The 18,424-nt window shown below is 41.0% G+C and overlaps 1 protein-coding gene across 1 annotated transcript in view; it reads right to left on the bottom strand.

Annotated features, from left to right (window-relative positions):
• PTPN12 (protein tyrosine phosphatase non-receptor type 12) overlaps positions 1–12,748 on the bottom strand; it is a 78,313-nt gene extending 65,565 nt beyond the window's left edge. Inside the window, exon 1 of the mRNA XM_074168245.1 lies at positions 12,632–12,748. Within this exon, the coding sequence (XP_074024346.1) occupies positions 12,632–12,730 (99 nt within the window). The 5' untranslated portion in view covers positions 12,731–12,748. The remainder of the gene's footprint in view (positions 1–12,631) is intronic.
• Positions 12,749–18,424: the final 5,676 nt, after the last annotated feature.

The raw sequence follows: 18,424 nt of genomic DNA, 5'->3' as shown, positions 1-18,424 counted from the left end.
ACAGTTCCTCTTTTGAGGAGAGGGATCCATAAGCAATATTACCTGGTCCAGTACAAACCCTGGAGGATTAATCCTGGTGAAATGAACAAACCATAACGTGAAAATTCATAAGGAAAAGTCTGCATGACAACCCTTACAAAGACCATTTCCAAAGAGAGTAAAAAAACTCCAACTCTCAGACATGTCACAGTTTGCGTAAGACCTGACAGAAGTACTATGCCCAGTGGAAAACTACACACTTCGCAGGGATGATTCAACTACAACCTGACATAAAAACAGAATTCCTTGTTTGTACAATGTCCAGAAGCTAGATCCAACAAACTAAAGACAAATCAAAGGACAGCAGCAGTGTAAGTGGAAAAGGAAGCCTACCCAAATAAGCATTTCTTCTATCTTCTGCAAAAATCCTTCCTCCATGGCACTTGAGACACCCTTAAAATTCATAATACACCTTGCATAAGAAAGTTCCCCAACTTTCTTCTAGAATTTTTCTCAAGACCAGTTTATAAGTTAAAAGGTTTTATATACTTAACTTTCCACACAATATGACAACCATACAGTCATTAAGCTGACCTACCACAGGAAGGAGAAAAAGTAGTGATCTCTATCCAAACAAATCTTCACTTCAAGCACATAAAATTGGTAAGCTACATTAGTCAAATGTTCTGTTTGCACTTTCTCAGTTGTTGCCAGTCAATGCTAAATTCCAATACCTCACTCGCAAAAATCTCTTAACAGGGAAAGAGAAAAAAAAAAATCATACGAATCTTTTAAGTAAATATTGTCTGCTCTGTTATTATCACTTGTCTTGGAATAGTTTGCAAGGAACAACCCAAAAATCTACCCCAAGGAACAACCCAAAAATCTACCCCATAAGTACATGATTCAGGAAACTCCAGACTTAATGATCGAGTTCTGGAGGTTTTAAAATGGCAAGTAATACAATGACCCCATAAAATCTAAAAGACATGCCACTTAAATGCAAGAATAGAAGGAATTCATTTTTGCATTTATTTACTAAAGCCCATTCCAGTGACTCCCTGATATGCCATACAGAAAATAATAAAAAACTAACTAAACTTAAATCATGGCCATGTTTAGTTCAAAGGTACTGTCTCCCTAGAAATAAATCCGTTCACTACTTAATTATATCCCTGCACCAAATTGCCTTTTCACTTCTTTGCTACTTGTCTCACTTCTAAACACATCCTGGCCTCATGTACACTTATTATGGATGAAGACAACTTCCAGATATAAGAGCTAGAAATATAATCACTGAGGTTTTTATATGCACATATTTTCTCCATTGGATGATCATATTGCCTTACTTCACCAGACACAGAATATTTTTTCTATGAATACAGGAAGGGAAGCCTATTATGTATGCTATAAGACTGTACAAACAGGATGCTGGGTTCATTTTCACACAATCACCAATTTAAACAGTGCTAATGCTTTTTAAAATGCATTGCCAGAAAGATACATTGCTATAGTTTTGCACCAAAAATGCTAGTGTTTAGTAATGTATAAGTTACCAAATGTAAGCTCTCATTATGGCTATTCTGTATTAGTTATGGGATTAGCTAGCATTTTAACAGTAAATATTATTTCCATTTAGGAACTCACAGTTTATACATGGATTTATGGCAACAGCTTGCTGGCTTTAAGATACATGCATTTTTTTCCAGTATTATTGGTCTCTCAATTGAAATCATTTATTAACTGGCTATGGATTTCTGTAATTTGTAAGAAATACAACTAGGCATATCTCTCTGCCACAGTTTCATGTATTCAAGTATCTACCTGTTCTTTTCAGAAAAATAAAAATAGGAAGCTGACATCCTAAACAACTTGCAGGCTGCACTTCCATTGTAGTAAAAAACAAAGCAAAGCAATGAAAGCTCAAATTTCAATCATCTTAATCAAGATATCAAGAAAATATCTGGCACCAGTTGAAGAAGCAACTGGAGCAATGTTACTACAGAATATGAGGGCAATTTCCACAGCAGTTCTATGGAGTAGCCTTTGAAAAGTTCTTCTGTTTATAAGGAAAATATAAAAGGTTGTGATTGATTTGTGACTGACTATATGGCTAAATATCCAGCTTAATGACAACTTACTTCAGAACGTTGTTTGAAAAACAGACTCATGTCCAAAGCTTTAAATGCAAAGCTCCCGTGTTCCAGTTTTATAGCAAAAAGCTGTTAAAGGAGACAACGTAAGTTACATTTCTCCCTTCTGGGCCTACTCTTCATGAAGTAGGAATAACAGAAAAATAAAGTATCTATAAAAGAACACATTTCTTTACTAAAATAAATTTCAGTGAGTGCCTGAAGTACTTTCCAAGATCCTTTTACCTGCCTAAAATCATAGTCATTTTTCTCCATTAACATTTACATATAGTTCCCTATATGTCCATTTGCACTTACACAGTTATGTTTATACAATCTCACAGGAAATAAGTTAAAATTAGTTTGGTCATAATAAAAATCAACACAGCTTTGTTTAACCACCTATGCTACTAAAAATGGAAATCTTAGCTCTAAGTATTTGACAGTTTCTTCTATCTGGGGAGACTCAGAATATCTAAGAGATTATTTCCTTCCTTTAACAGTTTGTGCAACAGGGGTGCTGCCCTATAGGCAATTTATAATTAATTTATTTCTGCAGGAATTCTCAGGTTTTTGAAGCAGTTAAACTAACCTACATATGCCCTTCCCTCCAGAATAGTGTTTCATTTTCCAGTTTTATTTCAAGCTAAATGATTCCCTTGAGTTCTCCTACTGGACAACTGTATTCATTTCAATTAACAATTACCTATTTGCTAAAATTATCAGAATATACATGAGGGAGTAACTAATAATGAAAGCATAGCTTCCAATAGTAACCCTGCTTCCTATGCAGGAAGATAAAAGATTCAAGCAGAAAATAAAGGAAGAATTAAGACTTATTTTCTACGTGTGGAAAAGCAGTAAAAATAAAAAAAACCACACCTATGCACTGCAAAACTGCAGGACATAAAATATTCACCACTGAGGCATCCCCATGATAAATGTTACTCCCTCACAGAGCAGTCAGTCATCAACTTAAAACTGTGGATAGGCTGAGTTTGTAAGTACAGTGCACTATTCCTAGCACTTGTTTTTCTTTCTTTGTTCCACTTTTTATGTTAACTAATTTCTGTGGTTTGTGCAGTAAGACAGTGCAAATACTGGACAACTAATCCAGTAAGAAAATGTGTCTAAGTAGGAAGCTATACTCAAGCACCATATATGCCACCAGAACACCCAGTGCCTTGAGGAAACAAAGACACTGTCCCACCACAGGGTTATGCATTAGAGAGTCAAGTACAGTCAAGTAAGAAGTGAAACATTTAGGACAGAGTGGAACACCACTTGGGCTTCTGAAGAGCTGTGCAATTCCTACAGCAATCAGTCATTTCAACATGATGCATAATCTACACTGGCAAGTCCTTCAAACACTTAAGACAGGAAACCCATATAGCATCCTTTAAATTAGGAACCCAGTGGTTCAAAGATAGCTGTCCTCCAAGAACTATCAGAGGAATAACGCCATACTAACATAAATGAAAGACATCTATAAAAAACACCAATCAAACTATGGGAATAATATGAAAATTTTGGACCAACAGTCCCCTGAAACTCTCAAATGAGGTGAATAGCTGGGAATCATGCCTACTTGCCACTAAAGTCCAGCCAACACCTGCATAAACTACAACCTTGTCTGAACAGCTGCAGACATCCAGCTCAGCACAAGAAATGGATTTCTCATCCGTGATACTGACTCTATAGCAGATATGAAAGATAGCAACGATAGCAGAGGTGCTAACTGCTCAACCTCGATAAAAGCAGGAAGATGAGACAATGCCACTCATGTACCGCATCCTCTCGGCCTCCCATTGATCGTCCTTTATTAGCTGTCCAGAAGAAAAAGTCTTGGCCCCTTGTTCCCACTGTATCCCAGCTGCACAGCTGAAAGATGGTCATCTACCTCTCCAGAACTAAAGAGCTGCCCTCAATCTCACTGATCCATGTATAAGCTGTTCTTCCTGTGACCACAAAGAGTACAAAACATCTGTGTTTTCAGATGAAAAACAAAACGCAGATGTCATCCACATGAGGCAGTAAGAATGACAAGACAGCAAGATGCGAAATTGTTCAAGAAGACACCACTGTACTCCGACCTTAGAAAAACAATCAAAAGCAGCTACAATTTACAAGACTACATAAGAAGGAAATTGATGTAGAAAAAGTTCATTTAAAATTGACAAGTTCAGTATTATAACAAAATAAAAGACATTAAAGGAGTGCATATGTTCTTTAAAGCAATATGGTTTTAACTAAGTTAACTTCCCCTCAGAGACTGATGCTTTCCAACCCATGACTTTAGACACCAAAACTTATAGCTAAGATCATACACTTAAAATCAACATATTTCAATAATGTTTAAGAATCAAAGCCTGCTCTCCAACATAGAAAAAAAAAATAGGAGTATAGCCCTTCCTCCAAAGAGAAAGAAACTTAAATTATATGGATACACTTAACTATGTTAGGATTTCTGCAAATCACAGCAAGTTTAAAACTGAACAAGCCAACCGATCCATGCAGCACTTACAACTTTCAGTCTGCTAATGTAGTTGCCTGTGGCACATTCATAGCGCTAGGCAATTCAATTCTTTTTACTGGACTAAGGGAGTTCAGAAGTAAAATAAATGTAAAAAATTAACTGTCAGAAGCATCATGGTAGGATTTCCTTCAAAATTACTGATGTTTCCTTCTAGAAATCTGAATGAATGAAACGTGTAACTTGGTTTGCTTTTGTTCCTAATGACATATCTAGCCCATGAGGCAACATCATTCATAGCTTCAGTCCGCTCATAATAGCTATTTTCCCCCATTTAAGTAACTGACTACATCAGCTTCCTACTTTTTACAGCTGATAATTCAATTCTTCTAGGTTTTTCTTTCAAAAGACACTTCTACGAAAGCAATATTGCCTTTAAGTCTTCCCACAAATTGATTCCCACCAATAAAATTACCTTTTAAAGAAATTAAAAGTATCAGTTTGTAGGAAGACAGATAGGAGGAAAAATTAGGTCAACCAAACTAGGTCATCCATTTATACCTCTATTTATCTGAGACCTTTTGGGAAACTTATTTCTCTACTTCATCTTTTTAGCCGTGCAAGATTTTTTTTTCATTCCAAAGCTAAGGGCAAAAGGATAGCTAGAACAAGTCCCTCAGAGATACAAGTTGTAGCTTTCCTACACAAACCTCGCAGGGACTGAAACATCCTGACATTAGTATTCAAAGATACTTTAAAAGAACGGTTCCCAACCTAAAAACCACGGTCCTGAATTCTGACAGACTTCACTGTGCTCTTCTCCTCTTGCAATGCTTTCCTTACCTTGCTGCTGCACTCTCAGCTTCCCCAGTAAAGCTACTACCTTTGTGCTTGTACTGTCTCAGCGTCTTTGAGTCTGAACACGATGTTGTTTCTCGAGGACGTAAAGGGACTCAAGACAGTACTCTAATAACACAGTAACTCTCTGGGGCTCCCGGTTCTGGACCAAAAATTCCACAGCTGTACCACCACACTCTCCTTCCATGAACACATTCTGACTGTTCAAATAATTCATAATTTAAGTTTATATTGGCAAGTTGGGTTTTTTTGGTTTTGGGGTTTTTTTTTTCCCTCCAGATGAAGCAGGAAAACAAAGAGCTTAATCTCTTTGCAACATTCACAAGCAAGTTAACAGAAATAGAAATGCATATCCATGCTTCATTTAGGGCAAATACACACAGTGGAGTTATCCGAGCCTGCACTGGCACAACCGTAGCAATTGTGGAGTACGACAGCCAGAGGATAACACCAGGATGAAAGCACCGCACTTCCTAACGGCACAAAGAGCTTCTGCTCTACCCAATTAACTTACGCTTTACTCAGTTCCGTATCTGACCTTCAACACTGAGGCCTCTCCCTAAATGAAGGCCCTTCCATAAAACCAAGAAAAATAAAACATCATCTAGCTTCTGATTTCAGTGCTACAAACGTGTACTCAAGGTACTACTATAGTTTCACCGTTTCCCAACACTAGTAAGTGCATTCCCATTTTCTCTACGCCAAAACATCCTACGTACCAAGCATATTACAGTACAATTGTAGCAGTACACAACACAATGCACACACCTTAAATAGTAACAGTGAAGAAAATCAAACAGAATTTCCGTTTACTACAAATTAACTTCTTTAAGATTAATTTAAAAGCCTCAGACTTTTGTTGTTATGATTAACAAATGTATACATTTTAGATAAGCAGCTATTCAGATTAACCTTTCCCTCCTCACAGAGCTGTCAACTTCTATTTAGCTATAATACCATCAAGAAAAAAATACCCTGAACCTATTGCAGTTTTAACGTAAATTAGCTGCACTCCAAAACAAGACATTAAAACTATAGCAATCAGTAACACATATATGCAGGGTAGTATATAGACATACATCCAGATATATACATCTATATGTATATACACATATCTCTGCATATACATAGATCTACAGAATTATAGATTAGGGTCTCGGGTTGACGAATGATGGTCATGTGAGATGTAACTATATATAGGTATTTAGGTATCTCTATATATATATCTATCTGTATATATGTGTAATTATATACAGCAAAAGGCACTGTAGGATTGCGATCAGAATAAAAGCAATGTATGTATTTGACAGGCTATTTAAATTATTTGGAGTGTATGTATTATGCCATGAGATGCAATGTCAAGATTACCATTTGCTCTGCCTGAACAATTCCACAATATTCGGCAAAATCAGTACACAACCCTTTACTCCATCAGAACAGCAAACTTACACAGTGCCAGCTTTAGAGTCTGAGCAAACAGAACTTATTACCACGCAAAGCATTCGATACAACCCAGAGAATTGCCTAACAGACTTGCTTTGGTTTCATTTGCCCAAAAGAACTACTGCAATTTCAGGCAGAGTTTGCAAGTTCTTATATCCCAGGGTCACTAGAGCAGCTTCGTGGTTGTATTCAACTGCCTCTATGAAAATTCAGAATGGCATCTTTGAAACAACAGGAACAGCACTCATTTCCTCAGAAGGGGACAAAAAAAAATAATAAAAGCTGACTATTTAAACTGCATGGCTGTTCACAGAAAGTTGTATTTTTTAGTAACATTTAAAGAACAGTATTTCACAAAATTTCAGAAGCCTCTGAAGTTAAGGGTTACTGAAATTACTATTCAGTCATATTGCTCCAGCCAGATGTAGTCTATGTAAATGAAGCTTTACGAATGGCCTGGGTAGCTATCGCTGCTCACAACAAAGTGATCCGCTGGTGTGTGTGTGTCCCAGCCAAATTAACAGCATCTAGCTGAAATACAGTAAATGGAAATGAAACTTCAAAAATACATTAACACTCAAATTAAAGCATAATATGGAAGATGAATAGTAACAGACCCATTTTTACCCTGATATTATAAAAAGGCTCAAAGCATATTTAAAGTGACAGTTGTCTACAACCTATTAACACATCTCTAAGAGCAGAGCTTCTTATAACCGATCAGCTGTACAACATACTTACGGGTCATTTTCTCCAAGACAATTACTCTAACACACTTAAGGGAAGTGGGAATTACTCTAACACTCTTAAGTGTTCACAACTGTTGACGTTCATTCAAAAATGCCAAGTTTACAAGAATTCGGTGCAAATATAGGTTTGCATTCATTCAATCTTTTTTTTTTTTTTTGAAGTTTTAAGAAACAGTTTACCATCTAGTTGATTTTACTAAAGCATTTTTCCTACTTTAACCTTAACAGATAAAAATTAGTAGTAGTAGTGTGTGTTTTATAACATATGACAAAGCCTAAGGTGAGAGTTCATGTATCAAGCTGTGCGCTACAAGCATGAAATTCATTAAATAAATATTAGAAAATATGATTTCCAAAAACATCTATACAGGCGGGTTTTTAAACTTTAAAAAAAAAAAATAATACAGAGAGATACAATACTCTTTCTTCACTAAGTTTCCAGATTATATGCTTGCCTTATAAATTGAAAAATATCTTCACAGATACTCAAGAGGTGCATTAACGGTATCTGAATCAGAGACGTTTACACAAATGCACATTACTACATACAAAAGCTTCTAAGGGTGTTGCTCAAGTGCTATGGCTATGGTTGAACATACTATTTGTGGCATCTTTAAAACTATTTCAGAATGTACAGGAAATTAGAACAAAATCAATGTCACAATTGCAATTAGTACATGGACTTTCACTATGTACCTCAGTAGTCCTGATCAGTGATTTAGAATAGTCTAGAATCCTAATTTATTTTTAATAGTCTTAAGCACTGTAGAAAAGATGTTTCCTGAAAAAAAATAAGTAACACTACAGGGAAGGCAAGTTTTATAACATCTGGTGTACCACTGCTTATGATCAGCTTAGCTTTTATCCGTAGAAGTCAAGCACATTCCACCTCCCCTTCTTTGAAATAGCATTTTCACAAAACAATGAGGTAGAAGTACTTGAAAATAAAAATTTTGAAAATAAAACCACTGAGAGGTTAAAAGCACAGAAACTATCTTCTTACCTGTTTCAAATCAATGACCCATTCAAACCCTCTTTCATACTTTAGACAGCACATCGAGTTCTTGACTGTCTCCAAACCTAAGAGTTTCAGCTTAGATGGATTAAACAGAACACAGATACACAATATTCAGTTGTTTGAGTTAGTTACAAGTGTCCTCTTGAATGAAAGATATAAAAAGATCTGAGACCACATGTAGGTACCTTGTAACTCCTTGCAAAGTTGTTACAAATCAGTATTATTTAGACTGATTATTTAAGACAGAATCATTTTGATACCATTACCTCCAGACAACAGCTGAGGCTCCCTTACACAGTATCCATTGCAAAAACCAATATCAGCCATTCTCTGTGTTCCAGGACAATAGATTAGCCAGAGATATAATCCAAAACATTAAGCAAGATTGCCATATACCACAAAATATTTCAAACATAACAAATCTGATTTTTTAAGGTAAAGCTTTACACCATTCATATTTCAGTTCTCCTATAACATGGCAATCTACATCAGACTATAAAAATGAGACTGTCAGAATGCTTTTGTGGAGATTACTGCATAAGAAAACAAAAGTGTGGATAAATTAAATGAAAAATCCACAAAAAATATTTATTGAGGTCTTTCTAAAATTTAGAAAAACTGTTTTCTTCACCTCCATATGGAGCTTTGACTTCCAAACCTTGTTTGATGTAAGACACATGCTCATTATAGAAAATCTGAATCTAGACGGTGCTGGTTGTATTCATACAACATGAAACACCAAGAGGAAGCAATCTATACTTACTGCTATTTGGGCAAAAGGAAGTATCAGCAGAAATCAAGGAACAAGCATACCTTTGGACATACTGTAACCATACTAGTAAAATCCTAACCTTCGTTATTTTAAGGAGAAGCCCACTTGCCCCTCTATACACAGATACATGCTAATTAGCAAAACACACAGACAAGCCTATCCTGTTTTCAAATTGCTTCATTTAAACCAAATTGTGCACACCCATAGCGCTGAAGTGATCTGCTACTAACTCCTGCTTACTTTCTAGTGCAAACTAATTAAAATTAAATACATTTGCTTTCCAGGAACTAACTTGCTATTGGTGCCCAGATCATATAATTTGTCTTATAAGCAGGGGGGCGGGGGGAGGTGGGGGAAAATCAACTTTCCACCTTCCAAGTGGAACATGTTTTCAGGCACGTCAATAGCATTATTAAATAGCAGTCCTACTCATCTACACTATGGACTTCCAATAACATTCAGCCAGACTAATCAGTCTACCTGCGCCTAACTGGCTTCTCTGCCCTCTCGTCCAGCACTCCCTGGCACCTCTCTATCAAGTACTTTTAGTTCATTCACTCAGGCCTAAATATAATTCTGTAACCCTATTACTCAACACATTCCAAGGCAATAAAGATGTGAAAATAAAGAATTGTTTTCAATTGCATTCACCCACTATTCCATTCCTATTTTTAGATTCCATTTTGACTTGGAAATGAAGCGATGAGTAACAGCAATTCCTCTTCCACAAATTTGCCACTGCTTAGCAGCAACAGTACATCCTGCACTTAAATGAGAAAATACAACTTCCTCCTCCTTCCCCCCCCCAAAAATCTCTACTATGTCTTAAAGAAAACAGAATACTGAAGCTTTTTATCGCCTTCACCTCTCTTTCCACCTCGCTTTTCAGTCATTTTAAAGAGCATCTAAGCATGGCTCTGTTAAAAAAAGAAAAACCACACCACCACACACACCCAAAACCCCAACACGCTCATAGTGAAAAAATAAATAAATCAGCAATTACGATTCTTGTCACCATACTAATCTATAACTGCTTTAGTATACGGAGGTGAAATTAATGTGAATATTAAGGCCAAAGATCAGCATCCTAGTTTCCTGGGTTTTCTATAATTTATTATGCAAAAATCAAATATGAAAGTTTGAAATATGAAGTCTTACGAGGACAAAAGAAATTTTGAATGCAATTCTTTCCAAAGCATTTAACATTGTATCAGGTTATACTTCTTTCTCCTGAAATGCCTTGCCAATTAGTTCCTACAATCCTATTTTTCTATTTTTTAGCAGCATTCTCTTTCCTTGCTGCTCTATGAAAGCGATGGGAAAGCTTACTGACTATACAGTTGAAAGATATAGAAACAATATGCTGTCAAATAGAGAAATTGAAACAAAAGCTATTTTTCCATACGGAGGTGCTACTACTTAGAAGAAACGATAACAAAACTATTGTATACCATTTGACTATAACAATGCTAAAGCATTAGGCTATTTATGATATGAAATAGTAGAAGTGGATTAGGAGAGCTACTACAAAGTATTTAACATAAAGGCTATTAAAAAGGCCTGCATATTCTACCAGTCTAGGTCACCCTTTCTGTAAAGTATGCGTAGTTTATACGAACAAGACGGACTCATCAGTATAAGACAAGATGTCAATTTGTGTTTAATAGCAATTATATTACTAAAACTACCACTTAATGAAACAGTTCCGTCAAAGGTATCAAACCTTTAAATTCCCCTGCAAAGATACTCTATTCAGCAAAACAGATGTAGAAGTGTCATCGCTCCAACGCCATTCTTCATTTTACATTTTTCTCTCTTCCTTTCCCACACGCTCAGATGTTTCGGCAGCATACTTTCAGTTTTTGCAAAATCCTGCCTAAAGAGCGTGGCCGATTTCCCACGGGCTCCCACCCCACCCTGGATGAACTCCTTACTTCCCAAAGTCCACTCCACTTCCTCTTCCACCCCTGGACCTGCCAGCGCTCCCAACGCCCCTCCGCCTTGCGCAACATCCGCGGCCTCCTCCCCACATTTCAGACAATCCCCGATGCAACATTTACATTGAGATTATTAATTTTTTCTTTTTGTTCCCAGACCACTAGCAGACTGACAGCTTAAAGGGCTAATGATGTGGTTTTAAACCCAAATAGCGCCAGATAATAAAACAAGCTACAAAGATACACATATACGGAGGTCGCTAAGCCACTCATCTTCAGTTCTTCTGTGGGTCAAACTGTATTTTGATATGAAGTATTTAAATAATATTGAAAAGCGCCAGTGACGTCTGCCCAATCAAAATTATTGTTCACAGCTCAGACCATCTATTCAAAAGATAAACCTCCTCAAGCATTTTAACAGCCCGATTAAACAGCTAAAATAAACCAGGAAAAGAGGTAATTCTCCAATAAATTCTTTCCCTGAGCACACACGTTAACCAAAGGCTGACAGTGAACTGAGCTGGAAGGAAGAAAGGAAGACGGATACAGGCAGGGCTGCGATGGGGGATGGGGAGTGAAGGAAGATGTTAGAGAAGGGAAGATGAATATTCCTCCAAGGACTATTCAATGCATTTAACACATCTCCTCGGAAAGAAGAGAAATCTCAGGCAGGCGGGTACAGGGGCAGATAAAGCCGGGGGGGGGGGTGGAGGGGGGAGGAGGGAAGGAGTGCCCCATTATCCCTAGATGACATTATACATGGCAACCCCGCCAGAAAAAGGGCTGTAAGGCAGAGGAAGCGCTAACAACCCTCCCTGAGCCGCCTCTGTCCCCTTTATCTGCTCGGGGAAGGAGGGAAGGCGGGGGGGGGGGGGGGGGGCGAAGCTCCCGTTTAATTTTGCAACAGCCGATCACCTACCATCTCCTCGGGCGGACAGCAGGGCCGGGGCAGGGAACTGCGGTGACAAACCTTCCCGGGCGTGGGGGCAGGAAGAAAGTTAAATTCAGACGGCCACCCTTCACCCCCCCACGCCGAGCTCAAGAAGTGGTGGGGGGGGCACGGGGGAGCCGGCCCAGCTCCGGGGCTACACAATAGCAGGTCACTCCCAGGAAAGCGATGCTTCCCCCGACGCCCCCTCGCTCGCAGGGGGATGGGGAAGGGGCTGCGGCGGCAGCCCAGCACCTCAGGGCCCCCCCGGCGGGGCCACCCCCGCCCTGAGGGGAGCCCCGAGCACTGCCCGCCCCCCCCCGCCGCGCCGCCGCCCCTCACCATGAAGTCGCTGGCGAAGTTGTCCTCCCCATTGTGGTCCGTGTCCTTCATGGCCTGCACTCGCTTAATGAATTTCCTCAGGATCTCCTCCTGGCTCATCCTGCCCCGCCGGCCGCCCTGCGGAGCGGGAGCCCCAGCCCCGGCCGCCCGCCCGCTCTCCGCCTGGAGCCCCCTCCGCCGCACCAGCCCGTCACCCGGCTGCCTTCCCTGCCTCGCCTCGCTTCTCCCGCCCTCCGGGCCTGCCCCGCGGCCTGCTGCCGCGGCTCGCTTCGGCTCCCCACCCCGCTCACGGCCGCTCGGCCGCCCGCTCCATCCTCCCTCCCTCCGCCCGACCCTCCCTGGACGACGACGCCGATACAGGGACACGACGAAGTCCCCACCTCCTCCCCCCGCGCAGGCGCGGCTCCCGCTCCGCCGGCCTTTCCTATGCCCGCCCCTCCCCGACAACCCGCCCGCCTCCGCTTCGCGCCCATTGGTCTCCTCTGGCGGCCGCCTCGTCCTATTGGTGGCTGTGCACGCTAATCACCGGCTAGCCCAGCCTCGAGGGAGAGCTTCGTTGCGCTCGTCGCCTCGCCCCGCTCTGCCGGCCCCTCCCGTTTCCCACGGATGGGACCTTCCGCAGGGCGCCGAGTGGAGCTCTGGACGGGACCACTTGGGAGGCGGGGGGGTGGGATCGGAGCGAAGTGCGATTTCCTCTGTCCGGAGTACAATGGGGCGGCGGTGAGGCCGGGAGGCGGCGGCCGGCGCTGCGGCATGTCGGGACCTGTAGTCGCGACAGCGCTGCGTCTCCTGCGCTCGGCGGCCGCGGGGCCGGGGATTGTCGCCTCCTCACGAAGACTCCCACTGAAACGCCCGGAGGAGAAGGGTTCCCTCCTCGGGTGGGAAGCCTGAAGCCGTGGAAAGTGCCCGGGGGAAGGGGGTGACCGAGGCGGGGCGAAGGGCTCCCCGCGGGCGGCGCCGCTGCTGTGGTAAACACCGGGCGGCGGGAAGATGGCGGGCCGGGCCGGGCCGGCGGGCGGGCCGGGGCAGGTGACAGGCCGGGCGCCGGCTGCTGTCGGGGGACTGCTGCCCCTGTGCATGTACACACACAAATACATATATATATATATACACTTAATAAAAATGTCCGCACGGGGAAGTGCTGCCCGTGGGTGTTGGAGAGGGGCTGTGGGCTGGTTCTGGGTGGCAGCGGGGAGTCCGGGGCAGGGCCGGTCCTGAGAGGAGCAGGGCCCCCCCGACTTCAGGCACCTCGGGCCTTCCTGACAGGGAATAGTTTAAAATTTCTTTCTTACCTGATGCTTTGGCAGCGTCAAAACACGACGAGCCAGCAAGATAAAGAGGGTGCTACTTCTGCCTTTCTTTTATGTGAAAAAGTTAGAACATCTTCATGTTTGGTGCCCAGATTACATTTATAACTTTCTCTTCAGCAAAGCAAAGTAATTTTAGAGGTACGTGTATGTATAGCCTTATAGCATAATAAATACACTAAGGTCTTTAAAAGTATAATTTTACTGTTGAAGAACTACACAGCCTTCATTGATGGATTTGGTGCAATAAAACTTTGTCAGACAGACTAATGGTAAATGTCCATGCTGAGAAGCATAACCTCGTTAGGCACTATTACCAAATCACCCATTTTCTACTACCCACTCCCACCAAAACAAACCTACATAAAAGCTTGGTCTTCCTGTCGTGGTGTAAGATATTACTGTTTTAGATGACGGCCAAAGATTACCACCACTGTACCAGAATTAGCAAAATGACTTGTTACCACCCTCCACCCGTCAACTCATCATCTTCCTACCGAAGGCAAGTTTTGAGCTACGATGTAGCACCCTGAACTGGTGAATGGGCACATGCTTCCTTCTGCATCTGCTACGGAAGCAGTCCCCTCTGGCAGAGGGGGAGGTTGGAAAATTGAAATCATGCATTCTCGCATGATTTGCTGCAGCCTTCAGCCTCTTATAAAAGGGTTGTTTTTTTAGCAGTTGACATGCGTGGACCCTAACGTACAGCCGATATAAGGACACATGAAGGAACTGGGAAAAGGAATCAGTTCTTCTGTGCTGAGGTAGTGAGGCTTGAAAAACTCCTACTCCGCACGAATATTGAAGCCTGAGCACCCCACGCAAGTACATCAGCTGTCAGAGCTCAGTCTCCTCTCCATGTCCTTGCACCAGCCTCCATGAGTAAGATAATCAATTGGCCCTGAAGAGCCACGAAGGTGCCTGCTCTTCTTGCTCTAATCCCTCTTTTTCTTCTCCAAGCCTCTCCTTTCTCCCCTACCAAAAAGCAGCATAAAAGGGAAATAGAGAAACAAGATAGACAGATGGATAGGGCACAGAGATCACCAAGGATAGCTGTGACTTGGGTCATCAAATCTTCTCATGCCACCTTGCTTGATTTCCGTCTGCTTCAGGAAGGTTTCTTAGTTTGCTCAGCAGTTGCCCCGGCAAACCTGTTCCCAGTGCCAGATGGCATGTAACTTTAGAAAAGTGGTAACTTGGGACGGAGTAACCAATGAATCAAGTGTTGAACGTGGAATGGTCTTCTTCACTCCGCTCATGTATTCACAAAACAGTTACAGAGGACTTGATTAGGAGAGAAGGGAAGATGATGAATTATTGCATTTGAATCTCATGTCACTATTGCCTCACATTGAAAGGACCCCGTTTCCAGCCTGGCCTGGTCCATCGTCTGTAATAAACTGTTGTACACTAGCAAGTGTAACGGTGACCTTTCATTTGGGTTAACTGATAAGAAGGATATACAATGTCAGAAGGAAGAAGAAGCCCCCAAACCAGGCATGTGTCTCTAGCCAAAACAAAGGCACATACAAAACAAAGAAATTAGAAGTAGCTGGGTGGAGAACTTTGCCTAGCATTGTTTGCATATGCATATGTACCTGTGAGAGCTGCCAGGCAGTCCTGAGCATAAACCCAATAGCACCGGTGTTATCTCCCTCAGCCCTGCAAATGTTTCATCTCTGTGCTCTGAACACAGAAACCTAAACTTTCAGCAGTAAAAGCAGCCTTTTAACCCAGACTTTTGATCTGAAACTCAAGCTGTCTGGGTTAAACCCAGACATCTGACCAGTCTGGCATGTGTGCATGAGTGTGTATTTGTGTAGCTGTAGGAGAGGCGGAAAAAGAGAGAGGCGCAGGGTGAATTACTCACCCTATAGATAGAACAGGAAGTTGCAACCAAAGTCTGTAGAAGAAAATTGTGGTTGTGTCTTAACAATCCATACAAGTATGGTCCTTGGATAAAAGCAAGTAGATTAAATGCAGCTTCTCTGCTATTAATCTCATTTTGTCTTGCCGTGCACTACTGCAGCTGCTGCAGGGAAGGGAGACATCCAGTGTTTTCTGTTCAAAGGTGGCTTCTCGTGTTCCCACAAGGTAAGCATGTGCTAACTGGTAAATGTGTTTCCCGGCATGCTTACCATGGTTATGCCTGGTCAATGGGCGGGAGTGCCAAACATCCTGGTTTACCAGGCTTCGGAGGTTTCCCTGAGGACTGGGATGGAGGGATGGAGCACAGGCTCACCACAAAGCTGTTTGGCTGCAATGTCTGTGTGGCCTGGAGCTACGTTCAAAACCCAGTGCATATCTACCCAAACTTGTGTTCCAGAAAGAAATCAAAGAGCTGGGGTGGGAGGGGAGGCTGAAAGAACCCTAAAGCTCTGACTAAGGGCTTTGTCTCCTATAGCTTGATTCTTCCTTTGCCCAGCAAACCAAGACTTTGTGCGTTCCTTCTAGTTTGGTGTGACTACATTACAATGAGAGTTCATTTTGGCACCAATTTCTCCTCCCCTTTGCAATAATCTACAAACTTGTATTTTGACTACCTATTTGAAGTAACATATTGTTATGGTGGTGTGAAATTACTAATGTATTGCTGTAATTGTAATTAAATTATGATCAATATATCCTGTACATGAAATCTCAATGAATTTTATCTATACTGAGAGTCTGAAAAGATTTTGTAATCAAGATAATTTAGGGTAAAGAATAGGTGTTAGCATTTGTAGATTTTCAAATAACACTCCTGTAATATTTTAAGTGCAGTTGGTTGGCATTTTTCAATAAATGTGGTGTTTCAACGGAAAATGCTGTTTCTGTAAAAATTAAATTTTCCATAGGGAACAACTTTGCCCAAGTTTTTCTGCTTTCTGACAAAAACAATGCACTGTTATACTTACAGATGCAGAAATGTCTTTACCATTGAAGACATTACAACTTGGGATAGGGACCCGGCACATGAAAGAACTGGAGCATGGAGTAAAAATGGCAGGAAGCTGTTGAACAGCTCAAGGGTACACATAAAAACTAAGTCCAAATGAAACATTTGTCTTTGATCTGACAAAATGAAATGCAATGTGTCTTTCCACAAATGTCAAAAGCTTCCATACTGGTTGAAGGTAGTTAAATACAGGAATAGCAGCATCAAGTACCTTTTGTATACTCTGACCCTCAAAACATTTTGGTATTTAGTCACTTTTCTTTCCGAAGAGGATAAAAATAATCATATTGGGTTTTCTGGCAGATCTCCAGTTACAATTTGGCCACTTTTAGTTTATAAGTAACAAACTAACAAAAGCAATCCTCATGGACTCTCAAAATACTCCATTTGAACATAACTCCATGAATATTGTGGACAATAAATCTGAGGAAGATACATTGTACCTTTTGTATACAACAAATCAATTGAATTTCTGATTTAAACCCAAAAAATAATCTCATTTTAAATGAGTCATAAAAACCTGATCAGTGTCTGTATAATATGTTCCATTCATACTAATTAAGTGGCATGTGACTGCTGGATTTCTTGACATTTGCCTCGATGACTCTCAGTTAGGCAATGACAGACTCCTCTTCTATAATTACCACTGAAAATACTACTACAGTTTAATTGTACCTGGCTTGCTTAATTTTTATTTATTTACTTGCCATCTTCTGGGATTCATTGCACAATATTGCTAGAACACTTTAAATGTGACATTTCTTGTACAGATAATAAATATTTTAGATCATAATTACTGAGTTTCATAACCAGTGCATAATTTGGATTCCTCTCTAACCCTAACAGACACACACACACCGTGCACACACAGTTTCCATACATAGAAGAAACTTTGTTCTTGCTGCTGTACTTACTGTAGCAGCATTCAGGCTTAAAGTGGTTTTTAGGTATTGCTAATGTGCAGCTGAAACAAAAATAAGTGTGTGCATTATAATCAGCAACATCATCCTCTACCATGAGCAGTTCTAAAAAAAAAAAAAACCAGCTGTGAAATACTGTCCAGACTTGAAATTTTTCTGTTTGACTTTTAAAAATATTCTTAGAATTAAAGATATACTCTGTTGATTGAGGTATTTTGTTTGATTTTTGTGAATGTAAAAAAAAAGGGAGTTTCAGAATACAATGAATATTTCCTGCAAGATTTTAATGGTATTAAAATAAATAGCAATAAAAATAATTGCTGTGTGTCCTTTCAATAGCTACTTTTCAATAGTTTCACAGTAAATCCCTGAGAGACCTGATGACTGTTATTTCTACATGTCACTCTTCATGTAGTTAAGTTCCATCTAAACATGAGGAGGAACTTCTTTACTTTGAGGGTGGCAGAGCACTGGAACAGGCTGCCCAGAGAGGTGGTGGAGTCTCCATCTCTGGAGACATTCAAAACCCACCTGGACACGTTCCTGTGCAACCTGCTCTAGGTGGACCTGCTTTGGCAGGGGGGTTGGACTAGGTGATCTCCAGAGGTCCCTTCCAACCCCATATCAT

This window comes from Numenius arquata, chromosome 2 (assembly GCF_964106895.1).
Source record: "Numenius arquata chromosome 2, bNumArq3.hap1.1, whole genome shotgun sequence".
NCBI lineage: Eukaryota > Metazoa > Chordata > Aves > Charadriiformes > Scolopacidae > Numenius > Numenius arquata.
Note: the sequence above shows the minus strand (reverse complement) of the source record. Positions and strands in the feature narration are given on the sequence as shown.